The sequence below is a fragment of the Athalia rosae genome, chromosome 3 (genome assembly GCF_917208135.1).
Source record: "Athalia rosae chromosome 3, iyAthRosa1.1, whole genome shotgun sequence".
In the NCBI taxonomy this organism is placed as follows: domain Eukaryota; kingdom Metazoa; phylum Arthropoda; class Insecta; order Hymenoptera; family Athaliidae; genus Athalia; species Athalia rosae.
The window spans coordinates 6,399,080-6,423,964 of NC_064028.1; the positions used below are offsets into that span (position 1 = coordinate 6,399,080).

A 24,885-nucleotide genomic window follows, 5' to 3' on the forward strand; every position below is an offset into this window, starting at 1 on the left:
TTGTATAATTATTTTGTATATTCAGTTTTCAGTCGTCGTGACGACGGTCAGTCATCTAATTTCAATTTACAGTGAATAATGCATAGTATGTATAACCGTTTCTATAGTGGTTGTTGTAATTGTCTCTCGCCCCTAACATAAATCTTACTATATCCCTATACGCTACACACCAGGTACCTGCACAGTTAGCAGCAGTAGCACAGCAATAAAAGTTTCCCCGATTTCGGTTCAACGTACATCTCAAACAACATGCATTTTTTCTATATGCTACCATAGATATATCTATGATGCTACACAGTTCTCTACTCTTACACGATGCAGGGTTCACGCACAATAATCCTTATCCATCTTACATTATTTTACCGTGTATACCTGCAGCCCAGCCTCGGTGAATATACAATATGCTGTAACACATTCCTAATACGATATTCCCCTCATTGCACGTGGAAATTTTCGACTCTTGAAGGGCCAGCCTCTTTTATAATTCAAGAATTCCGCGAGCTAAAAAAATAAACCTAATATTTAGTACACGCAGCTACTGTTGTATATGTAAATACCTATTTTAACGTAAACTATACCCGCGGTGTATAACAGTGTATATAACTATTGTATAACATATTATAATACTGATGGTTGCGTAACGTCGCCGTTTATCATTATAATATAGTTATAGTGTAGAAAAATAATCTCGCGAAATCTGTCTATACCGGTGATTGACGATTATGTAATCACCGATCGTCTTCGTGTTACCTGATTTTTTTCGGGTACACATATACAGACGTTATTACGCGATTTACGACTGATATATTCCTATCATCTGTCACTGTGTATCAATTATTATGTATATTTTTCTACGTCATGTCGATAGTATTAATACAAAACGCGTACTTTCGTTCGTCCGAACCATTTTTCTCTTCGATCCTCTTTTCACCGACTGCAAAGAGTGCCCCTAAAACAACGGATAATTTCCCCCCTGTTACGATCGTCATTGAAATTCTTTTTCTGCACTTGTAATTCTTTCTCAAGTTTCGGAGCAGCGCGTTCCTCGTAATTTTGTGGATCTCGGACTCGATACGTTCGTCGGTGAATAATAATTCCTATCCTGATTCCGCAAGAGGGAATCTCCACTTTCAGTTCTCGCGATTGGAATCCGGTGCCTATTTTCAATCGCGAGTTCACTTCTGTCAGGGGCTGGAATTCTTGAAATATTATGCGGCGCTCCTAGAGTATTGCATGAGGCGACAGTTCGGAGTCCCGAAGGACGTCGTTCTTCCGATGGCAGTATAACTTCGCTGAGGCATCTTTGCGTCGGTAGCATCGAAAATTGAACCCCTCCACCCGTCGGAGTTCCTGAAGGACGTCGGGAACCCGCGACGCTCGGTATACGCGCCTGAATTTCCTAAGGGGTAAAACAAAAAAAAATTCACAATGAGCGTTCGATAATTTTATTCTTTAAAAATAACTAACGGTTCATCTTTTCCTATTTTTATTTGCACCTGATGCAGTTCCGACTCGGTCGCTTTTTTGCGAAAATAATTTTTAACGGAACTTCTGAGAGTTTGGGACTTTAAGCCGTAAAGTAGACCGTTTATGGGGGCAGAGCAGGCCAAAAGTGTCGCTGCCAAAGTCTCGACCTGCGGCGGGGGATTCAACGAGGAAGGTTCCATCCCAAGACAAACTCTCCAAGCAAGTAGACCGCAGTAGGGTAGATACATTGCATACATTGATCCCAAAAGTTGAACCACCTGAACAAAATCCGAGTGAAAGAACAAAATTAAACAGAATAAAAAATAAATCGACAAACTGACCGTGCAGGTTGCGGGACTTCGTAGTCTGGGGGGTCCGACGACGTTGCCTGGGCATGTTGTGGCGGGTACAAGAGAGAATGGATTTCTTTGATGAGTAATCGTAACCTGAGCGCTCAGGGTGACTTGGTAAATGGCACTGGCTATACGATGTCTGTGATAACGAGCGATCCCGAGAACGCGGAGATTGCAAGCGGTCACCAAAGCTGCTGGAAGGGCGAGGCCGAGGGAAGCGTACGTCGCTCCGTACCAACTCGCTAAAGCCCCCCAACCAACGGCACCCAAATCCGGAACGCACCAGCCCAGACCCGGATTGTATCTAACGATTATAAATATAGTTGATAAAAAAAGTCAGGTATATCATACAGCTTATACCGATTGATTTCGTTCGCAATATGCTAGAGACGTTTAAATATGTTAAAAACGTTTTTAATTATCTCGAAGGCGGACCTGTAGGGAGGCGCGAGACCACAGAGGGGTGGAAGGCAGAGGAGAAGCACCCCCGACCAGGCGGCAGCGAGGCCGAATGCAACTCTTTTTGGAGATACCAAACCCGCGTAGTGAAGAGGAGCAGCTATCGCACAGTATCTGTGCAATAATAAGAATTTTATCTTTCATCTGCATCGCTATAGCTTCGTATGATTTAAAGTCTTACCTGTCGCAGTTCAGTCCAGTCACCGTCCACAAGGCAACGGGGTGAAGAAGGGCGAGTATAAAACCGTGTAAAACGCAAGATATTTCGTTTGTTGATGATGCAGCGAGTACCACAATGCAGAGGATAACTTCGACAGCGCCTAGGTGAACAAGGAGCACTGTCGTTGCTGGCGTTACGGCGCTCGCTGGGGTCCGAGTCTAGGTAACGAATTAATCATTAAAATTCGAAACTGTTTTCTTTTTAATTCTGTACGCGTTTTTCATTCGCCGTTTCGATTCGCGAATATCATTATTATTGAATCCAATTTCAGTACGGTATACGTATAATCTGTCTTCATACCTGCCGCGTCAATATCACGACTAAAAGAACGTACGCGTTCAGGATCAGACCTACGACAGAAATTACCCCTAGGGGCCATCCGCCCATCACGTCGTAAGTACGACGCGCCGCTGCACTTTTTATATAGCTTAAATCAGATCGGCACCAAGAATATTGCCCTCGACGTCTCAACCCGTCGTACCTGCAACAATAGTGGCAATATTTTCTAATTCCATCTATTCATATATGCAATATGAGTAGGTGTAAAGGTAATTGTGTTATGGAGCTGATTCGTATTCAGTAGTTATACCTCGCAACAGGTGAACCATTATAGTGGTATCACAGGTATTTCGTCGAAACTCGATACATCTTGAACGTGTAATGTAAATGAGAAGAAGTCGTCGCCGATGACTAAGACAAGATATACTCGAGTACCCCCGAACAATGGAATTATTGATTATGTTTTCTTGTTTTAGGGTTCAGATCGGCATATACTTGTTGCTGCAGACATGAGACGTCCTTGCGTCGTTGGATGTGCAAGTGACACGGTCTATATGTAGCTGCTCCTCGATGCAAAGTGGAAAGGGAAGAAGTGCATTTCAGAGATAGGATACCACCGACTATATGATAACGTGCTCGTGCACGTATGTGACATGCAGGGGTACGTAGTACACATCGGTAATACGTATTATACTATCCAGTGCGCGAGTTCTGTTCTCGGATGTATGCTCATATCTTTTAACTGAGTTAGCAGAGGCTCGTCGGTTCCATTAGGCCCTCGAGGACACCGTATATGTAGTTTACTCAATGCACATAGGTGTAAATATATTGTGTACATTGTGCACATATGTACCTGCGTCGATATCTTTCGATGTGCAACCACGTGGGTTTGGCGAACAATGTTTCCCGTATTAGGTTTTTTTTTCTCTCTCGATGTGCTCAAGTTCGGGGATTCCTCCGACTCGGTTTGCACCTTTGATGATTGAAGACGCATAACTGCATAGCGGTAAGGGATAACAATAAGAGACAAGGACGATCAGGAGCTAGTTTAAGGTATATAGAGTTGCGAACGACTGCCAGTGTGATATATTGATTCGCGGTACCGAATTGAACGAATCGACCCCGCGAGCCACCAATGCCCTACTTTCATCGTAAACTCTTCAACGATTCCGCCTATATACCTAATATCTACATACCGTGTCTTATGATTTATTTATACCCCCTTACCCCAGGTACTATATACCATGATATACCTGCAGTATGTGATATAAGTATACCTATGTATACTAGCTATATCTATGTATGCATACCCTTTTCTTACACGACTCAGCTACGCACCCTACGTCGTTGATATCGCCTTGGTGTGTGTTCGTTATAGAAACCGCGATCGGTTTCTTTTGTGTACCTATTGAAAAACGCCCCTGCCACATATTGATACCTGCGACATGATCGTCCCTCGAAGAAAATGAATAAAAAAAAGACACAAAACAAATTTCGGAACCCAACTAGCTGTTGCTGCTATATTATCTGGGTTTAATTTTGAGATAAATCGGTAACGCGAGGTACCAGAAATAACTTTATCGTCATGCAGCATCTCGAAGGTTTTGGCTAGAATTTCCTAGCAATGTATGTATCCACGGTGCAATTCGACGAAATACATGTGTATATATATAATAATCGATCGCTAGATAATTAAGCTGAATAACGCCGGCAATTACAAGTCAGGACGTCTCGGCATCTGCTGTGCTGCCAGGATCTCGGATAGTTGACGTATATCGCATTGCAGACCTCAATATATGCACATGCGAAAATAACCCGTTTGTTTATATCGATGAATGTATAAAAAATTAACGGTCATACAGGTGCGCGACAGCGTATACATCTATAGGTACATTATCTATAGATACAGGCTGCATAATATTTAATTTTACAATAAGTGCGGGGATCTGTAAATCTATTTACGTAATTGGAATAGAAGAGTAGAGAAAATCAGAGATAGCTGATGCCTGACGCCCGACCGTCTGGCCAAGTTCGCCGGCTTTTACCTCCCTGCACCTATATAGATGTATACATGTTGTACGTGTAGATATAATATGTAGAAGACAATGTACCTACATAAGAGTATATACCTATATGCCATAGATACTGACATCGCCCTGCATATCAAAGATAACTGCGATCTGCATGGATTCGCGCAACTCGACGATGTCGCCCGCGGATTTTAGATGCACGATAATTTATTCTCCCTGATCCCATGATGATACTTTATTCGATTCGTCACGGTAGGTATATTTCCTACGGGTTATATACAACGCGTGGATTTATATATGTATCTGATACCGTACGTGAAGATGTACATTTTTGGAAACTTTTGCACCTTATAGCCCCGAAATAACATTCATTAATCAATGGAGAAAAAAGAAAAAAGCTTACAGAACTGATCGTTATTGTTTGCAATTTTATTATTAGCTATAACATTTTCACTCAAACATACACACAAAAAATATCTAATTATTTTGTGAGTGACCATTGAATCCAACTATAGCTGTGTCTATATAATTCAGGATATCTTGGAAACATGCTGCTGCACGCATGTAGTAGAACTACAAGATAAATTAGTAAGAAGGTAGCTGCCTGCTCTACTAACGGAATCGTATTTATTATATAGGTATATAGGTAACATACAAACGTTATTTCTATAGTCGATCATGATCGAGTTAGCAAAAATACACATAGCGTTTGATTGAAGCCTTGCTGCTAAGTAAAAAAAATAATTAATACTGTATAACAGTTAAGTATAACTTTTTCTAAATAAATTTTGAACTGTAGGTTGACCGTACAAAATTTTCGAGTGCTTAATTGAAATCATCAAACAGATATGCCGGTAATGTAGCAACAAAAAAAATATGTATTATATGTTCTAAATGATGAATTCACTGAACGCAACTGGAACGTAAACGAGATGAAGTCACCGACTCGATCGCTAGTAAAATTGGTGAATTAAAAAAGCCGACTAGTGGTTTGTCTTTATCTTTTTTTTTTTTTGATTGAATTCGCGGTAGTTCTTGGGATGAGGGTTCGTGCAATTGGATAATTATAATTTAAAAAATTTGTATTTTCCTACCCTTAGGAGGGACGCACGTCCGGACGCCTCTACAGCCTCGTCCTCGTGGAGTCTGCAAGGGAAAACCACGTTAAACAGTTCTATACCCACCGTCTTCTGGTAGGAGTAGGATAGGCAGCGGTGGTACACGTGCCGCCAAAGTAGACGCGCGCATCCTCCGGGATCATTCCTTGCGAATTGCGGGCGGGACGTACGGGATGAGGTGTATAGAAAGGTGTGTAGCTATGTCGGTTATGTGTTAGATACATAATACGTTAAGTGTGTATGTATTTTATACACACCTTGGATACTATAAGCGTCCCCGTCCAATTCCGAAGGGAGGTTCCCATTTTGCAGTTTCCCATTTTTTGGCAAAGATATACTGTGAAAGAAGGATGACTCTTTATTGTATGGATATGATAAGATGTTAAGAATGCTTTAGAAGTTTTCTTCGTATACTACAAGCATAGTTCGTATAGCTTGTTTTATGTTTTTATATATTAGTTGGACGAGAGTATGAGAAAAGTCTTACTTTTAGCTACATAATGCATATGATACTTTACAATTATGAGGAATTTTTCATATACGGGATCTATTTTTCATATACGGGATCTCATATGTATCAAATTACAAGTAATTTTATTTTTAGTGACTTGGTCCTCAGAGAATTTTTCGATACACATTAACCTTTCGATCGGGCTTATTATTGAGTGACACGAAAATAAATTAGAATATTGAATCAGACGACGCGATGGTCATCCATTGATTATTGAATTTCTTTAATTCCAAAGTTCATTCCTCAACTAACGTTATTTTCGGTCAAGTGAATATGACGATTACGTAGTGGAATAAATAAACTCATAAAGTTGTTTGAATCTAAATCAAACCACGTGCGTCTCCCGCGGTTGTTTAAAGGGCGTAGCGTTGACTGATGATTGGTAACAAAAATTTTCCCGCGGTCAGGCATGAGAAAATTTGAAAAGACATCCAGCGTTGAACGAACGTTGACTGGAGAACGCATCCAGGAAGTAAAGTACGTTACATACGTACATACGTACACATCGAAGCAACGATCCAAGGGATGTTTGCCGGCATTTCATCGCGCATTCTTGGGCAATTTCCGGTCTTTTTTTTTACTATCAACCAAATGGGAACTTCCACTCTTGACGTTAAGGTTATCAAGGCCTCCATTGTTGATATGGCGTCGTAGTAGGACGTTTGTAGGTTACTATGAAGTTTAAAAACAAATAATCTACTATCGAAACAAACCTCGGAAGTAGAGGTCTGATCAAACACAAACGCACTACCAAAAATCTGCGGGTGAAACATGCCTGCTTGGACGGCCGTAATTAGATTGTTACGACGACGTATAGTTCTAGGCGTGATCTTCGCTGTTTCTTTCACGTACTGTGCGCTCAGCTTGATTCAGCACGAGGTAAACCCCGCTGTCAACTTTTAGAAGTCTGCACCCATGATCGACAGCCTAATTTCTCTACTAGTTTAGTAAACAAGTATCATTTATGCTTCACGCGTTCCCTTTCTTCAGAAAAGGGCAGCCTTGGTTGAGAATGACTCCGACGATGACCAGTTATATTTTTCAACCGATAAGCCTTACCTGTGGCAGATGCAAGCGTTGAGCGAAGAAGGAGATGAAGATAGAGACCAGGATACAGCTTTGACTCTAAATAACAGCGATCCCTTAAGAAATAATTGCAGGAATTCTATACAGGTATTACGTAGTCACGCGTTGATATTCCTCAATTTAAATTTTGTTGAAAGTTGTTCAATGAAAGTCAACTATCGCTGACTCTTCAGGGCAAGGCACTGATCGTAGACGAACGTGGACTAGTTTGTACGAGAAGTGAAGTCTTGCCTTCCGGATGCTGTTCAACAGAGGTGTTGACCCTTTTAAACGGAAATCCAAACCAATCTGAAGCTCCTACCCCATTGAGTGTCAAACGGGAACGTTATAGCTGCCTGACCTGCAACGCCGAAGGTTGTTGTGCAATTTTTGAATACTGCGTCTCATGCTGTCTGCATCCAGGAAGGGTAAATAGATTTATTTTTGATGAACTACTGTATATCAGAGACCTTTATGGAATGATGATCATTAGCAGGCAGCAAGCAATAAGGTTGCAAAGGATCCGGAGAAAAAATCTGGCCACGATCAAAACCGCAGATTGAAAAGAACTGAGGAAGGAGGGCGTGCAGAGGCGAATGCCATGCGACATCGCTTGCGTACTCTCGATCGGTTTCAAGTCTGCTTAGCTACATGTCGTACCTCAAGCGCTTCGGTGCGGCATGAAAACACTTATAAAGATCCACACTCAAAATACTGCTATAATCTGCTCTCCCAAAACGTCAACCATAATCAACGCTCTCGTCGTGACTTGAATCACATTGTAACTATTAATAATAACAACAGCCAACGAAAGGCTGCTCTTCCACCTTTTTCTAGTTTCCATATTTGAATCCGTTCATTTACCTTACTCGTTATATTCATTACAGAAATTCACAGCTCAGGAAGAAGTATAGGATACTAGTTCAGGATAATTTAGCTGTTGACTATTTTTGGGAAGAACAAGAGCCGAGTGAAGGGGATATGAAGTTGAAGAGCTGGGAAAATCCTTATATATTGATAGAAGTCTGTTGGCTACAATCCAAATTGCATTTATTTCATCGTCAGTTGATGTTGAAATGGGTAAAATATAATGTACCTGTAGGAACTTTTGGCTCCAGATTATATTTGGACTTTGGGAAATAAGTTGGAGACTACCTAGGAAAAAAAAAACCGAACGAACGGAACTGAGGGTAAAACATAATACGAACTAAATTACAAAAACATCTTATATCTATGGTATAGGTCTAATGTGTTAAGTCTAATTTACACAATGGTAACAAATATTGTATAAAATAGTATGCGTGTTGCTCGTAGGTATTGTACACGGTTCGAGCCTTACGCTTAGCAGCTCTATAGCTGAGTTACAAGGATGGCGCCGCGCACAAATCAGGAAATTGAGTGCTCGACAAAAAATTCTATACCAAAATGAAAATTTTAAAAAACGTTTGTTAACGCGGCAGAGACCTCGTTCCTTCTGTGCGATGGGTAGTATACATTTACCGGATATAATTGATTAGTAGTCACATTACAGCTCGTTTATAATCATTTTTAGACACGCTTGATTCACAATACGTGATGACATTGTTCACTCTGTGGTTCAAACATGTTACGTAAACTCATCATTTGATACTTGTTCTAGTTCTTCGCTACGTCACAATAATGATTTACGATGATATATGATCGATGAGTGGAATTTGAAAAAAAATTACATAAATTCCAGCGAAATCACCGAGACTTGCGATACACTGTGGAACTTTTTTTAAAGACTTAACAAACGTTCTTCAAATTTTACATGCACGGTTAATCCACCTGGTCATCATTTTTAGCAAATGGAAAAACGGGGTATTGGAAGTTACTCCTTTTCTTTACTGCTTCCTCTTCGTAAATCATTGAAATTCGTAAAAAATATAATATTTGTCTGTCCTTTTTCTCCTCTTGGTGTTACATCTCGTGACTAGATTCATTTTCGATTTATTGTTTTCTTCTGAAAGTCGCATTTGGTAAAACTGGTTCGCTCCGGTTAAGCTTAATTATCTACCCAGAACACACCTCAGAGTGCTCGTCCCAGGCAGACACCTGATTAAACAAAATTCACGATTTAGCAAATCATTTATTGACTTAATTGGATTAAACTTCACCTTCAGACTATATTTAATCTGAGGCAATAATCACCTGGCATTCTCGACTGCAGTACCACTGGTTCCCACAGCCTGCGCAAACAAATTGTGCGGCTCTTTCTTGGCACCCTTGACAACGTGGGGGACTTTCATCCCTGGTATTTGACGACCGGCTTCTCTCTTCGATAACCGTCGTATCGTCGTCTACGTCTTCCTGAAATTTCGAAGAAGAACTATGTACAACTTTCAATGAATATGGATTGAGCTTTCAGTTTAGTTGAGTTATTGTCTCATCAGAATCTTGGTAAGTTGAAACAACACTAGAGGTGAACGCAATGCTTACCACATGAATAAGGCTGTTTGAATGGGATTGAACGATTGGGGTGTTGACCACAGGTGTTATTGTTATTTCCGTCCTGGCCTAAAATGAGTTGATATATGATTTTAAATTAGAGAAGGTCGAGTAAATCTTATACAACATATTTTACCCAAGTCTGACGAGTGGGATTGTAATTTGTTCTACTTTTTATCACTTGCAGTGAAATTATGAAATGAATTACCTTTGACGAAGATAAGAGATCGCTGATTGAGACCGGATTGCTGCCTTGGTAAGCCTGTATTAAATGCTGCGTGGCGGTATTTTGTTGTGGTGTAGAAGTAGCAACAGGATTGCATCTTTCTCTCTCCGGAGCTGTCAGGAGCCTAGCTAATGTCGGGGAGAAAGTTGTGGGACGTGGCGATTGAGATTTTGTCAAAATACCATGCAACAAGGAACCTGACTGTTGTATCGCAGTCGTCTGTGGAGCTACAGGGGACGGCAGCACCGGGTGAAGGGTCACATCTGGATAATTTTGTGGCGTTTTTATTGCCTCACCTGGAAGAAGTTCTTTGATGAGAAAAAAAAAAAACAAGTAAGGGAAATTTGAGTTGGAGTTCCGTGTCATAAGGCTACCTTGCTGTTGGCTGAGTTTGGCAAACTGGACAAGAACGTCTTTAAAGCTCATAGAATTGCTGGGGTCTGTGGGGTTGGAGCTGCTCTTGCAAGAATCTGTGCTAGAGGGTCGAGAATCGGCTCCCACATGTCCAGTTTCAACCATAGCACCTCCAGCACCCAAACCAATGTTGACAGAGTTTCTCATTCGCCGAGTTCTAAAATAAAGAATGTCAAAGAGTTAATATAGAATCCAGCAGAGAATTTCAAGATATTAATCTCTTTTCATTTTTCTAATTGCACAAATTTACCTTCGCGGCACAATTTCCGGGTGCCTGAGCCTGTAATCCGCGATAATAGTTCTAACATCGACCATAGGCCCCTGTCTTCCCTCTCCAATTTGTCTGTTTTCAGAATTCTGTCCGTCCGCGGATTCCTTCTGCCCGTTTTCGTTCTGTTTCGAAATCACCTGGGGCTTCGTTACGCTCTTGTCGCTAAGCGTCGCCTCCGTGGAGTTACTTTTTTCCTTTGCATTGTCCCACTCTTGTTCGAGGGAAAGACTAGCTGACGGTAAACTGGAGGCATCGTTGAGCTGGCCGTTCCCTTCCATAAAACCGACGACCTGACGACGACGTTCAATTCTCAGGTAGGCCTCTTCTTTTAATTTTCTCATGCTTAAAATCTCGTTCCATTCCTTCTCCTTGGCTCGCGCTAGCTGATCTAAAGCCTGTACAAATACCAAATACCATCGTGTGTTAGGACATTGGGAAATAAATTTTTGTTATCAATACAAAAATTTACCTGCAACTCTGCTCGCAGTTGTTCCGCCCTAACGGTCAGTTCTTCCGTGGTAACTTTCTCGCCTCCGACAAGGGACGAGATGAATTCTTCCCTTTGTTCAAGGCATGCTCTTTTTGACCCGCCATTGGATGTCTGGACCTCTTCGGTCGACCGCCTTTTTTTGCTTTGCCGTTCCGTCTTTAAATTTTTCGGTCGGTCTGGAGCAGAGGCTCGTTTCCTTAGATCCGGTACTGAATCTCTCTCCGGTTCCGGGTCTGTTTCCGGGTCAGAACTGGGTTCTTTCTTGACGTCATAAGCCCGCGAGCTTTCATTTTTTTCCCTTGGTTCTCCCCCATTACGACGATGATTTGGATGATTGTGGTGATTGATACGATCCCGATGATTTCGTGGTGCAGTTGCTTGTGCTGAATCGGTTTCAGCTGTCCCTCCGCGACGTTGATCTTTCGTCCCTTTAGCAGGAGTCGCTTCCTGTCTTTCGATAACTTTTTCCATTTTCTTCCCACCCTTATCACTCTGCATGACCTTCGCACCAGCCGAGGTATCCATCGCGTGCATTTTGTTCAAACTGTAATTAAAATAATTATCGGATCTTAGTATGCAATATCGATTGAATGAGGATTACTTTTTTTTTTTATGCATGGAGTGGTACCATTTTCTGACCATCTCAGCATTTTCCTGTGACTATATGTGCAGGTATAACATGGTATAGCCTTACGTATAATAATTACGAATTATATTATATCTCATTCTTTTTATTTGGTGCGACGTCGATATTATCACATTTCTCGACATAAACATGGGGTTGGCAGAGGGATTGCAGAATACTTTTTCGGCCCTTTGTGCGGCACGTGAGAAAGAACACCGACCGTGAAGGACTGACCCGTTCGAAGAAGAACGGAATTCTGCACCTGCAGCAATACGCGTTCAACATGCAGCCGCTACTTTTAGCAGTACAAAACGGAATCAACTCGGTTTAATGTAAGTTTAGCAGTACTGCGTTAACCAGTGTCCAACAATTTGGACCCTGTCGCATACAATATCGGTAAAAATCTATACATGCCGAAGATATGCACATTCAAGAATGTGCCCTGTGCCAAAATTCTCGGGGGGGGGGGGGGAAAAAAAACTGGAAGAAAACAAATTGAATAAATTGTATAGCGTATAATACCGTATTGCATTAGGTATACGGGAAAGTTACCACCAGTTACGGTTGGGGGGGATGGAAGAGAAACGCTTCAAGTCTCTTCCTGCGGGCTCGCAAGGATCTTCACAATACGATGAGAGACACACGTGCGTGCTTACTTACTGGGGGGAAAAACGAGAGCAAACTGGGGAGATAATTAGAGAGAGAGGGAGAGAGAGAGAGAGGCAAAGGGAAAAAAGAACTAGGGATAGATGGGAGAAAATGTCGGGGACAAGGGGAGCATGAGGGAAGGGTCGAGGAGGGGATATCGGAAGGGCGAGAGCCAAGAGAGCGAGGAGGGTCGCACGGAGCAGTGCTGACTCACCGCGGGGCTGGTTTCAGGCCTAGGGCGAGAAGGACGTCGATTCCCGCCATTTTCTGTTCGGTGATAGCGGTCATGGCGTTCAGGGTAGCGGTTTTTCTATCCTCTAGTACCGTTTTTTGATGCCGGATAACCTTGGCGTGGGCGACCTTTAGTAGCGATCTTTTGGCATCCTCTACGAGCATCTTTGTTACCGGTTGGACGGATACGGGTACCGAAATCGTTGGTACCGCTCCCCGTCTGAGCCGACTCCTAGCCGGAAGTCCGAGGACCAGATGTTCCACATCTTTCTCGTAAGAATCGTTGGTAAAATGTAAGGAACATATCCGAGCCGTGTGAATGTTGAATGGGGCATCACCGTTCGACAACGGAATACGACCGCAGGCACGGACCCAACGGGAACGGACTTCCGGTAACTGGGGGAATCGATGGTAACGGATGCGGCGACCACGAGTCCTACGGTGACTGTTGCGACACGTTGCAACGGCGCATTGCGGCATCTTGTTTGGTCCAGGGTCGTCAACGACGATAATGTAGACGATTACAATGTTGATGATGAGGTTGCCGATGTTATCTTCGGTGACGTGGTGGTACCGCACGCTCGCGATATACTTTGTGTCTTGTACTACTTTGTCTACAATAAGTCGGACGTTACGCGGTACCCAAGAGTAAACAACAACAAGGTACGAGGTTGTACAAACGACAACGCGACGTTATTTGTATTACAAGCGATTCCTCGTGGATTTTTAATTCAGAATTTTGGTTCTCTTAATTACATTGAATACGTGGTTGAGAAATGCTCAATGATCGTCATTTTTTCAAAGTTCTTATCATTTGAAATCGCGGGGCAAAGTTCGCCCGTCTAATAATCTAATACCGGGCGACGATGGTTGTATTGCACAGGAAGAGGGCGCGTATCTCTTCTGCGGCGAGGCAGCGTGCGGAGAAATCAGACGACTCGACGTATGAGATTCCAGTTCGGACCGTTCTTCGTCATCACGGTCACTACTCACTAGTCACTTTATAACTTGGATAAAAAAGAAACGTCGTACACTGAAAACAGGTATGAAAATTCACTCGCAAAATATTCAAGAGTCACCATGTGTTGATAAAACAAGGTCGTCATCCATTATTGTGTTGCGATGTTTTGGTCCCGGTTTTCTGCAGCTGGTTCTCTTGTAAACAGTTCAGTTTTTAATCCGTCCCAATAACAATGATAATTTAACGGTAATGACGTCGACGTTTCCCATTGTTCATATCACGTTCCGATGATACGTCAAAGTCGCGGTATTGCTAATTCACTTCTTGGTCGATTCTCCGCCTGTTCCCCGCGACTACGAAGAACTCGATACACGGTTTCGTTCGGGGCGCGTGGTGGTTGCCGGTTACGGAGTTGTGACTCGTGTGTAGCTCGGTGTACAGGCGATCCGGCGTCGACCCTGCCTCGAACAAAGTGCGCCAACGGCAACGGCAGTTCGTTCCTAGTACGGCTGCTTCGTCCCTCGGTTCTTAGGTGACGCACGTCCCGTCGACTGGCCTCTACCGAACCAAGCAAGATGACGGGGACAGGCAAGTCAGGCAGCAGGCAGACAGCCGAACCATGCTAGCAAGCAGGCAGGCAAGCTCTGGCAACCAGCCGGGCGGGCGTCAGAACGACGAGAGGAGTACCGCGCGGGGTTCGGGGGTAACAAGCAGCGAAGGAAGCAGAGGAAACCACGCCGCTAGGCGATGCGCAACCAACGGCACAGAGAGGGCTGCTGGTGCTGTCGGAACTCCGCGCTGGAACTGGTGCTATGGTCTCCGGTGGTCTTCGTTGGTCTCTCCGCGAAGGCCAGGGGAGCAGCTGCGTGCATCGCATATCGTCGTGTGCCAGTGCGTGAACCCATACACCAATGGTGTTAGCTCCTATACATTTATTAACGGTGGTGGTAGTGTAGTATGGTATAATGGCGATGGTATTGGTGGTGTGCAGGCGGGGACCGCAGCGTCGACGTTGCCGAGGCGTACAGGGAAGGGAAGGGAAAGGATAGAGAGAGAAGGAGAGAAAGAGAGAAGGGAGAGGGGAGGAGGAAAACGAGAGACCAATAAGTCCTCGAGAGGGGTTCGCCACCCCCGGTTCCCTTCCCTTTTCTTCTCTTCTCTTCTCTTCTCTTCTCTTCTCTTCGCTTCTCTTCTCTTCTCTTTCCTTCTTCCCTCCCTTTCCCCGAGCTGCAGGTCCTCTTCGACGTTGCTCTTGAACGAGCGCTACCAAATCGTTCGCGGTGCATGGCGGCATTGGTGCAGGCGGCGACGATGGTGACGAGTTACGCGTATCTCAAAACTCCGCTGATGCAGAGTCCATTGAACTTTCGCTCGCGAGGCTAGAGGACGCCTTGTGCAGTAGGAATCTCCACTATTTACGATGGATTTAACCGGCACTGACAATGAGCCTCCATCCCCACCTACCGTGTCTCAAAGAAGGAGATTAGGAGCGATAAATGTAGGAGGAGTTCACCAAGGAACGAGGAGAAAAAGATAGCCAGGGCGATATCGATACATCGACTCCTCAAACCTTAATTCCCCGGTATTACATTCGAACAACGCGTGGTTCGAAGAAATAATTAGGACCACGAATTAATTAATATCGTGAACTTGTGTGAGACCGGGTCGCAATTTCTACTCTCTTCGTATCGCAATCGTGATATAATTTTTCCTCGCTGCGGGCTTCGCTTCATTTGATTTTATACCGTTCTCGGCTCGTCTACCGATAGCAGGAACCGCAATTCGAGAGAGCCGGCGGACGGAGAGGCCCCGTTGGTGCGATAAAGAAAGAGAAACTTCCGGTCCACCGAACCATACCACCAACGCTCCGTCCATCGCGATCAACCTCCTCCTCCTTCTCTCCTCGTCCTCTTTCTCATTTCCCCACGTTCGCCGAACCAGTACCTCAGAGATATATGTGGGAGCAGATTGGACCGGATCTTCTTCCATGTATCGAAGATCCCGCATTACCAAAATATGAAGATCGGACGAAATTACAACGGGCAGCGTATACCTCCGCAACATGGCACAGCTGGAGAACGGTTTGCCAGGCCATCGTCCTCCCATACTTACGTCGCCCCTCGATTCTCCTTTTCCCCTTGTCCACGATTCCCTCGTGTAACTCGAAACCCATGCCACCATGGGTCTCCGTAAGAAACCCTCAGGTTGGCGGATGGTCCCGAACACAAGAACGGGAAAACGGTTCCACCGGTGCGTTAACCGATTAGGTATACCTCTTTCGCATCTATACGCGTACGCGTACGCATCTTATGATCTTGTAGGATGCGCGAATATGTCCAGAATCCGTCCGGGGGTATAATAACGAGGTATACGTTATAAGCTTTCGAGTTCGGTCCCTTACTCTTTAGAGTACCGATGATGGTGGACGGTGGACGGTGGTAGGTACGTGTACGTCGTTGCCCTCGGGTTCGCCGAGCGTCCTGCGCCCCTCTGACGGTCACAGCCACGCCGTCACCCTCCTGCAAGGATCAATACCCGCTGCTCCCTGACTGCCTGCTTGCCTCCCCTTCTTATACATCGCTTACTACGCTATCGTCCAGCTTTGGGATCGGTTCTATCATCCCACGTGGGTTTTAAGGGCACCCCCCCCCCCCCCCCCCCTCCCCCCCTCCAACTCTCGCGATTCCTAGTCACGTTCTTGTACCGTGGTATCACTTTGGCGAGGCACCGAAGAGCTACGGTATCAGCGACTGGATGAAACTAACGATAAGTTGGATCGATTTTTAGATTTTGTTCTCTATTTGGATAAGCGACTCTCTGCTAGCAGATTATTGATATTTGTTGTTAGAAATTGCAGATGGTTACAGCATAGTGCGATATGGGGTGACGTCATCAACGGCGACGACCAATCCCCCTCCTATGGTGCAAACATTATACACGAAACAATATCGCGCGTCTTCTGCGAAGAGCGCCAACGTTTCGGAAATCGAGAAGCATTTCTCAAGATTATGTTCCTAGTAAAAAGGTGAGCTAGGTAGGAAAAAATCTTCACCAATACCAACGGCGGTTCAAGCTACAAATCGTATAGGTGTATCCCAATACAGATGCGAAACTTGCCGATTGTAAACTCGACCCAAACCCGAAACCGTGACCGATCGACGCCGAAACCGACCGAACACCAGTCCCCAAGGACTAAATTGGAATAAAGGTCCCACCTGCACGCAGACCAACTTCGAAACTCCTATCCATGGTTCCCGGTACCCGCACCGGTTCGCCAAGGTCTTCAAGGCTTTAGACTACATGGAAATATTTCCAAGGCCCCCCCCCCCTCTCGCCCCCCCCCCCCCCTTTTCTGCCCCGTTCTCGGTTCTCGAGGACGTCGAAATTTTCTACATCTGGGATGTCCTTGAGCCCGAGAGTGTAAGGTTCTATACCTGCGCACCGGAATGGCAGCCGAAATAAAGAAAAACGGGAATACCGAATACTCTAGGGGCGAGTAGCCAAGAGGTAGCATGCATTGGCATGTATATACGCGTATGCCGAGTATATTATGGTATGTGTTCTAAAGTTTGCCATGAGCCTTGTTTCGGGAACATCGCACCGTACAGGTAGCGGAGGGACCGATCAGGTCGAACCCTGAAGTCGGACCTTTGTTAAGCGATAGGCACCCCGTGCATTGCACCTTTACTTCTTCTTCAACCCTTATTTAGTACATCGACATTCTGGGTCTCAACGTGGAATCGAGAAAAAAAGATAGAGGGCATCGGTAGGTTGCTAAAATTGTTCGAGAATATATCTTTCCGCGCTCTTCGGGATCGTTCAAAAAAAAAAAAAACAAAAAAACTTTGACTCAAATCCTTGCGAACCGACGCGAATTTCTCAGACCGAGGAATCGGGGGATTCGATCCTATTCCGACGTTCTCGTCCAGGGAGACGTATGTTCGTCAGGGTCCAGGGTCGTAGGGGTCGAAGCTGGTACAGGGCAGCTGCTGGTGAGGCGCGCGCAACTTATCGACGAGTTTATCATCATGTGTCAATGTTTGCCTTTTCCTGGTTCCTCGTCGCCTCATCAACTATAAAATACGTTGGGGCCGCAGGTCGTCTACCAGTCGACTCGAATACTTGACTTAACTCAAGAAATGTTTGCTTGTACGCGTTCCTGTTTCTTATCCAGTCAGTGTACACTCATACGATTAATACGCGCACACCTTAAACTCACACGTTTTCAACGTCATCCGCTGATAACGGAGGGAGCCATCGTGGCATCGCGAGGAGAATCGAAATAAAAAAAATAAAGAACCGACACTTATACGAGTGGGTGCGCGCATTGCAATCCTCGAAATCATCGGTCGTGTATCGGGGCTGGTCAAGTGAGAATGAGAAGTTAATGATGCGTGAAAGAAACTCACCATTTGATGCTCCTTTTGATTATGTTGCTGACGACTCTCTTTGATTTTTTCGTAGCTGCCGCCTCAACGTTTTTTTCATGATTTTCGTTGCTCTCTCGCAATTCTTCTTCTCCTCCTTCTTCGTCTTCTTGTTCAGCTTCCGCTTCTTCTTCCTCTTCTTCTTCGTCTTCGTCTTCTTCGTCTTCTTCCTCCTCTTCTTCGGGTAGGCCGCCCTCCGCAGATTCAACGCTGCAGCCCCGCGGATCGTTATCGTCACGATGATCCTCTTGCTGCTGCTCCTCCTCTTCCTCCTCGTCCTCTTCTTCCTCGTCCTCTTCCTCCTCCTCGTCGTTCTCGTCGATCCCGAGCTCGTCGACCTTAGCCGAGTTCTGCACCCACTCGGCCACGTGGTCCTGAACGTTCTCCGCGATTCCCTCGTTCCCGCCCACCCGGCCGACATCGCGGTCGTCGTTCTCCGTCAACTGCAGAACGGATTCCGCGCAACGTAACTCCTCCTCGTTTATCAATTCGCTAACAGCCGTCGGTGGACCAACGATACCGAGTTCGAGTTGATCGCCCTCATCCTCGTCTAGGACTTCGTCGTCGTCGTCGACCTCGTCATCCGGATCCTCGTCCAAATCTTCGTCCTCTAATATTTCGTCGTTCTCCATCTCCATGTCCTGATCCTGATCCTCGTTTCGATCGTCATGCGCGATGCCGGACTTGGTAGTTATGTTCTCCGAGATCGCTGTTGTCGTTGTCTGCTGGACTTCGGAGATTTTAGAGCTACTGGAATTATTAACTAGAGATTCTTTACCGTCCGATGTATCTTTTTTGTTCGACATTTCTTCGTTCGGATGTTCAGTAATTTTTTCGTCGCTCTGTACATTTTTTGGCGGCTGATCTTCTTCCTGATGTATAATTTTCTTAATGTCTTCTGCATCAATATGGGGAACGACAACTCTCGGAATCGTTATTTCAGCGGATTCTAAAGCCGTTGGAGAAGTTGTCGGGATAGCCTCAGCTTCGGTTTTACTCTCTTTGACTTTCTCCTCAACGATCTTTTCCTCTGGTGACTCACTTCCGGGTTTCTTTTCAGTTTTCAGGACCTCCGTGTCTCTCTTTGCAATATCATCTTCAACTTCTACACGGTTATTTGCCTTTTCCTCCACTACCACCACCACGTCGTCAGTTTTTGTATTTTTTACGACGGACGCTTCAGGGGCGACGACGTCATCTGGATCTTCTTTTTCATCCGAGATCACGGGGTGCTCGATTTCGGGGTCATTTTTTTCCGGAGCATCTACGATCTCCGTTACGGCCGATTGCGGCGTAGCTGGTGCAACAGAGTCATTGACTTTCTGGAGAGAGTTTATGAATTCCTTGGTGGTTTTACTTCCGACTTCAGTGGCTACTTCGACGCTTGGTTTTGCAATATCGCTGCTGCTGCTACCACTGCTAGGGCAGCCATTCGCCAAAGTATCAATTACTTTGTTCTCCGCCATTTTTTTTCAATCCCTCTTCATCGATATCTATCTCGTTCCAGCGTAAAAATCCTCTCGAGAATCTATAACAAATTTTACAAATATTGGGGTAAAAATAATGGATGAATCGTATGAAAATTAAATATTTATCGAATTCGCGAATGAAAATGGAAAAAATCTCCCTCCGAATTTCAACGACACGGCGTTTTTTTTTTCCGCGGGGCCAATGTACCGAGTTGATCCCTTTTGGGGTCAAAGTTATATGCACTGTGTAGGTACACACTACCTCCTTATCGCATGAATTGCGGCGAATTAACCGAGCGCTATGCTGCTGCTGCTGCTGCTGATGCAGCGACATTTCAATTCCAAGAGAATTATGTAGGAGTAAAGCAGGCCGATGCGAATGTGAACGCGGACGATACGGACAGACATCAAGATAATTTTTTTTATATTCGAGGTATTTCATAGCGATAAAGTAATCGCGTACCGCGACAGAATATTGTAATGGCGCGATATGAATCTTTGCAATTTTGATGCTTAAGAAAATTCGTCTACAATCTATAGTCTATAGGTCTTCGCCCTGCTCGTTCGATATATCCTTGAGAAGGTCATACGAAGATATATACGTATTAACTATATATAATGTGCAGCAAAGCTGTAAGCGATGCGACAGCAGCTGACTAGAATAAAATGGAAGAGTACGATGTGATGGAATGAGACTTAATGTTTTATTTTTTTCAGCGGTGATCCAAGTCTGGAACTGTGAATCGCGTAAAAAGTTGGGAAAACAGCGAATTGAGGGGGGGGGGAAAGAGAGGGAAATTGGAGCAGACGGGGCAACGATCCCATTCGGGTTACGATACTCTTCCCTGTGTCCCCTATTGCGAAAAGGATGTAACGGCAACGAGTAACGATAATTACTCTTCGTAAGTATAAACTAGAGTTTCCAAAGGATGGAAACTATCCGCGAAGTAAAAGGTTCGAATCGTGAATTGTTAGCCGAGTCGCGAGGACAGAACCGCGACTTAAAGGCGAAAGTCAAGTGAACACGCGCTCACTACGTATAAAATACATAGTCAATTGTACACGTAGTGATCACACTAACATAATGTATAAAAGTAGTACATATACCAAAGTTACGTAGCGAATACTACGCATAGTCTCGAATACGTACAACTTTTGTGTCATCTTCGTGTTTTTATACGACGATTAGTCAGTCGTTTTCGATTCAAGTTAAATCATTTTACCAGTTAATTTCTGCTACAACGATCATATTATATTGCATGCAATAAATACTATTTATGCATATATATGTATGATGATCGAAGTATCATTGAAATATCGCAGAATACATGGGATTTTGTAATTCCACGTACGAAACTGAGATATCGAATCGTTATAACAGGGGTACATGGGAGGTAAGAAGATTCGGGAATATCTGACGCGGGGATCGGAGGAGGGAAGTGAATGAAGATTAGTAGAAATAGTGCAGAAGAAATTGCAGTTTAGTTTTCGGCAGAGATCGGGAGCACGGCCTTACGAGGCTAGTGACCCCAGCGGTACACTTTAACTTTACGTCTGCGCCATGTCGCGTATTATTTCGGATAGAGGCGTCCCGGATATTTATCTCATTCTTTATCCCCTCTTCAATTAACATCTTGATATTCTCGTACCATTATTCCAGAGCTTAAATTAAAAATGATCAACATGTAATTTATTATTTCTTACCAACCGAAATAATTATAAAAAATGCTGACGGATTATTTTTGACGCACGAGGAACACGCCACAACAGCATCCCCCATCCCCCCATCTCCTATTTGAAGAACGCCAACGGTGCTCCATGGCGAATATTTTTTAAATAAATGACAATTATCACTGCGGAAATGTTTAGTACACTATTTCGCTTCTTTAAATTCGTTGTTTTTTTTAACAACACGCCCGCGTACTCGTTTCACCTTCTCGTTTACCCTTCGCCGCACTAGGTTGCACAGTCAGCTGTCAATGATTCAAATAGTATATTAAACTACATGAAATCAAACCCTTTTAAGGTTTATTTAATGTTACGTGAGGCGTCTATAACTGTGTGAACAAGGTACACGTTCGAATGGTTAACGTTCACGGGTATAAAATAACCGAACAGCGGCGCACTGTCACGAACTAACCGAGCCAACTTTCTATTGTCACCCCGTCCAGGAGGTCCCGCGAACATCACAAAATGGCCACCGAAGTAATATCGAGTCTAATTTACACCCGTTAATCTACATTTTCAATCAACTTCATTTAAACGAAGCACACACGATCAACATTCATGAAACTTAAGGTTCGGGCTGCCGCTGACCAAGTTAACCTGTTCTTGTGTCCAAATCACCTTATTGATCTCAAAATCTTACGTGGACCACCGCTAGGCACCACCACTTTGCTTCACGCCGTAATTACCCGCCAGCCCCAGCTATTCAATGACGTCAGAAGTTCAAACCAATTCATGCATTTTTTAAACAAAGTCGATAAAAGCGCTACCTGCAATTCTTCGCGGGGGGTCGGAAACGAGTATCGATAAAAAAGAATCCCTCGACGCTAGAAAAAAGCGCGTCAACTTGCTTATCGACGGGAATCAGACCCAACTCAATTGTTTTTTTGAAACTGATGAAATTAACGGATCGACGTTCCCCAGTATGGAAGAGATGAGTGGAAATTGTTGGCGGGATGGAATAATAGGTAAGCTGAAGACAAAAATACTGACGTTGTATTTGTATTATGTCGCTCGTATATTTACAGGCTAATTACGACTTTGCAGGTCGCAATGACAATCATAATGTTAATAATAATAGTTAAATATATTTATCCAACAAATCATAATGCGATAACGGTTCTAGAAAATTATACTTTTTCTATACATAAAGTGATCTGACTATAACTAATGTAATCAAAAAATCATAGCGATGATACGTAAGTTATACGGAAAATGATTTATCACCTCTTACTCAATCGTATTGAATTTTCACTTGGATTGGTCATTATACATTGATCGCATATTCTGCCATTCATATGATTATAACATACAGTATACCTATTCAACTAATCAATAAATAAATAATATAATAATATTTTTCATATAGCTTTATATACGAACAAAGTTTTCTTGTACACACATACATTCTGCAAAGTACATGCAGCACATTTTTATGCAATTAGGTTTTTTTTTGTTTTGTTTTAATTCTTCTACATATTAATATGATGTATACCGTACATGATCAGATCGCGCATTATTGGTTCTACATCACCCTTAGTTATTGGTATTATTTGGACTTTTTCTTTTATCAATTGATCGTGTCCGAATCCACCGAGCGTAGGATTAACTTTTCTATACTTATATCCATTATCTATCTACAGAGGTAATAATATCTTTAACAACGTTATTTAGCACCTATAAATATCATACACCTTACGCACTTGTACTCGTAGTACCTATATCAATCGTATTAACGACAATATGTATGCGTTCAGGGATTGCACTTGATCATCTCGTAAACATTACTTTTAATTATATATTATTATTAATACGATAACTAACGTTACAATAATTATATTTACAACCTTTGATCAGTTCTGCGTATAATATGGTATGTAGATTTGATAATAATATACGCACACAGTCTATACAAATTATAGTCTATAATATACATATAATGATGTATGGCTATAATTCGTTATGATAAATCGTATAATCAACGATATTGTTTGTATTATATAGGAATTATATAGGAATATTCGTCGCGAAATTTGGAAAACTAATTGTAAATAAATTTCATTGCAATCCGGCTTTAACTCATAGACGACTATTGAAGTTTGAGATATAGGTAAAATATACACATAGTGATCCTCTCGACCGTGGCCTGCTTATCGTATATTAGTCCTTACTATTTATATATATACTGCACCCTAAAGTGATACACGATCCCGTGGAAATTAAAACGGCGGCATGATATGTACCGTCTGTTGTTGAACCACGGGGTCTCCAACATATAACAAGTCTTGGCCTAAATACGCATTATTATAACCCGCAGTAAAGTTGCTGTTAACCTGGCCCTGGACATTTGAGACGACCGAAGAAGATTGGAGTGAATTTTCTTCGACTCGACCTTCCCTCGGTCATGAAGCAATCGTCGTCGCCCTGTGCCACGATGCAGCACGATTTTGTTGCTGCTGATGCTGTTGCTGTTGCTGTTGCTGTTGTTGTTGTTGTTGCTGTTGCTGTTGCTGTGGGTGATGATGATGATGATGATGAAGATGATGATTTCGGATTTGTTGTTGTTGTTGCTGCTGTTGTTGCAGCACCCTTAGTTGATGCTGCCGTTGCTGCAACTGATCGTGAATATTATTAGGACCATGCTGTTGCTGCTGCTGCTGATGATGATGATGGTGATGCCGATGATGATAGAGTTGAGGATGATCGTACTGGCTGTTGTAGTGGTGCAAATCGTGGTACGGATGCTGATGCCTCTTCTGGCTGTAAGTAGGCAAAGATTTTTCCGTTTTCATTTATCGTAATTTAGGAAATAAGAGTAATATAAGCACGCTATTAAACACGTTCGCACTGTAGATACATACTACTGCGGTCTGAAGAAATATCAAAATAGCTACTAGTATACAGGTATTATAGTGTACCAAATACATCAACATTGACCAGGTTTAAAATCAGCGGTATAAACATTACAGCAAGCGAATATGCTTAATTGATTGTTGTTACATCAAAGTCAACTCTATGGTACGGCACATTTCCGGATATTTGGAAGTGCTATCATCCCTTGAAAAAAATCAAAGATGAGGGGAAAAAATTATAATGATTAGCGCGAAAAGCTGGTGTAGTTGACACGAAATGCCCTATATACTTCTACATGCTTCTACCTACAAACTCTACCAACACCCACATGTTTTCCCCTACAGCTTCGACTTCCCCTCGTCTCTCAGACTCTATAGGCATCCGCAACTCTCCTGGTGGCCCGGGGGCGGGGTACACAGGGGGAATTATGTGGCTGGGATTGTGATCGATCAGGGCGCGACAAGGCAAGGTGCGCGCGTGCGCTCGAGAGTAAAGAGCTCCTGCTTTTACTGACTGTGCTCGCTAGAACTGGATGGAGGCTAACCAACCAAGCAACGGGAGCTGAACGGGAAAC

General features: G+C 43.5%; 4 protein-coding genes and 1 long non-coding RNA gene across 17 annotated transcripts in view; 2 read left to right on the top strand and 3 right to left on the bottom strand.

Annotated features, from left to right (window-relative positions):
- On the bottom strand, positions 1-6,013 carry LOC105687677 (G-protein coupled receptor 161-like). 3 transcript variants are annotated; one of them, XM_048651797.1, is made up of 7 exons: positions 5,903-6,013; positions 2,866-2,980; positions 2,461-2,657; positions 2,256-2,393; positions 1,809-2,124; positions 1,497-1,745; positions 1-1,399 (listed from the first exon to the last, which is right to left on the bottom strand). In XM_048651797.1, exons 2-7 carry the CDS (start codon positions 2,884-2,886, stop codon positions 1,022-1,024), a joined length of 1,299 nt encoding a protein of 432 aa, XP_048507754.1. In that variant the 5' UTR covers positions 2,887-2,980; positions 5,903-6,013; the 3' UTR covers positions 1-1,021. The 3 variants fall into 3 exon arrangements, with proteins under 3 accessions (XP_048507754.1, XP_012258916.2, XP_020709010.2); XM_012403493.3 differs by having other exon boundaries at positions 2,800-2,980; XM_020853351.2 differs by lacking the exon at positions 5,903-6,013 and adding an exon at positions 3,632-3,984 and having other exon boundaries at positions 2,800-2,980.
- Positions 2,389-9,611, top strand: LOC105687711 (SREBP regulating gene protein). 5 transcript variants are annotated; one of them, XM_048651799.1, is made up of 5 exons: positions 2,389-2,661; positions 3,255-3,439; positions 7,428-7,610; positions 7,697-7,930; positions 7,996-8,410. In XM_048651799.1, the coding sequence occupies exons 3-5, from the start codon at positions 7,506-7,508 to the stop codon at positions 8,350-8,352; spliced, it is 696 nt and encodes a 231-aa protein (XP_048507756.1). In that variant the 5' UTR covers positions 2,389-2,661; positions 3,255-3,439; positions 7,428-7,505; the 3' UTR covers positions 8,353-8,410. The 5 variants fall into 5 exon arrangements, with proteins under 5 accessions (XP_048507756.1, XP_020709014.1, XP_020709013.1 ...); XM_012403557.3 differs by lacking the exons at positions 2,389-2,661; positions 3,255-3,439 and adding an exon at positions 7,012-7,316 and having other exon boundaries at positions 7,996-8,283; positions 8,390-9,611; XM_020853355.2 differs by lacking the exons at positions 2,389-2,661; positions 3,255-3,439 and adding an exon at positions 5,976-6,116.
- On the bottom strand, positions 8,536-22,335 carry LOC105687709 (probable serine/threonine-protein kinase kinX). Of its 3 annotated transcripts, none has more exons than XM_048651775.1 (9): positions 21,442-22,335; positions 18,247-19,792; positions 11,352-11,916; positions 10,862-11,277; positions 10,572-10,768; positions 10,180-10,493; positions 9,963-10,040; positions 9,675-9,833; positions 8,536-9,578 (listed from the first exon to the last, which is right to left on the bottom strand). In XM_048651775.1, the coding sequence occupies exons 2-9, from the start codon at positions 19,728-19,730 to the stop codon at positions 9,537-9,539; spliced, it is 3,255 nt and encodes a 1,084-aa protein (XP_048507732.1). In that variant the 5' UTR covers positions 19,731-19,792; positions 21,442-22,335; the 3' UTR covers positions 8,536-9,536. The 3 variants fall into 3 exon arrangements, with proteins under 3 accessions (XP_048507732.1, XP_025601899.2, XP_048507733.1); XM_025746114.2 differs by having other exon boundaries at positions 21,438-22,335; XM_048651776.1 differs by lacking the exons at positions 18,247-19,792; positions 21,442-22,335 and adding an exon at positions 12,860-15,990.
- LOC125500174 lies at positions 10,351-23,948 on the top strand. 5 transcript variants are annotated; one of them, XR_007277400.1, is made up of 5 exons: positions 10,351-10,530; positions 10,965-11,196; positions 12,161-12,329; positions 20,451-20,635; positions 23,776-23,948. It is a non-coding gene; the product is annotated as an uncharacterized LOC125500174 (long non-coding RNA). The 5 variants fall into 5 exon arrangements; XR_007277397.1 differs by lacking the exon at positions 23,776-23,948 and adding an exon at positions 21,115-21,431; XR_007277398.1 differs by lacking the exons at positions 12,161-12,329; positions 23,776-23,948 and adding an exon at positions 21,115-21,431.
- Positions 22,814-24,885, bottom strand: part of LOC105687697 — a 5,697-nt gene continuing 3,625 nt past the window's right edge. Inside the window, exon 2 of the mRNA XM_012403537.3 lies at positions 22,814-24,218. Coding sequence (XP_012258960.2) covers positions 23,861-24,218 — 358 coding nt within the window. The 3' untranslated portion in view covers positions 22,814-23,860. The remainder of the gene's footprint in view (positions 24,219-24,885) is intronic.

Coding starts and splice junctions, on each gene's coding strand:
- LOC105687709 (XM_048651775.1), bottom strand. CDS start 19,730: ATGGCGGAGAACAAAGTAATTGATACTTTGGCGAATGGCTGCCCTAGC. Junction 10,769..10,861: donor CCGGAAATTGTGCCGCGAAG/GTAAATTTGTGC, acceptor TCTTTATTTTAG/AACTCGGCGAATGAGAAACT. Junction 10,494..10,571: donor CAAACTCAGCCAACAGCAAG/GTAGCCTTATGA, acceptor AACTTCTTCCAG/GTGAGGCAATAAAAACGCCA.
- LOC105687677 (XM_012403493.3), bottom strand. CDS start 2,886: ATGGGCGGATGGCCCCTAGGGGTAATTTCTGTCGTAGGTCTGATCCTG. Junction 2,658..2,799: donor TCGTGATATTGACGCGGCAG/GTATGAAGACAG, acceptor TTCGTTACCTAG/ACTCGGACCCCAGCGAGCGC. Junction 2,394..2,460: donor ACTGGACTGAACTGCGACAG/GTAAGACTTTAA, acceptor ATTATTGCACAG/ATACTGTGCGATAGCTGCTC.
- LOC105687711 (XM_020853353.2), top strand. CDS start 7,209: ATGCCTGCTTGGACGGCCGTAATTAGATTGTTACGACGACGTATAGTT. Junction 7,317..7,427: donor TCAGCTTGATTCAGCACGAG/GTAAACCCCGCT, acceptor CCCTTTCTTCAG/AAAAGGGCAGCCTTGGTTGA. Junction 7,611..7,696: donor ATTGCAGGAATTCTATACAG/GTATTACGTAGT, acceptor CTGACTCTTCAG/GGCAAGGCACTGATCGTAGA.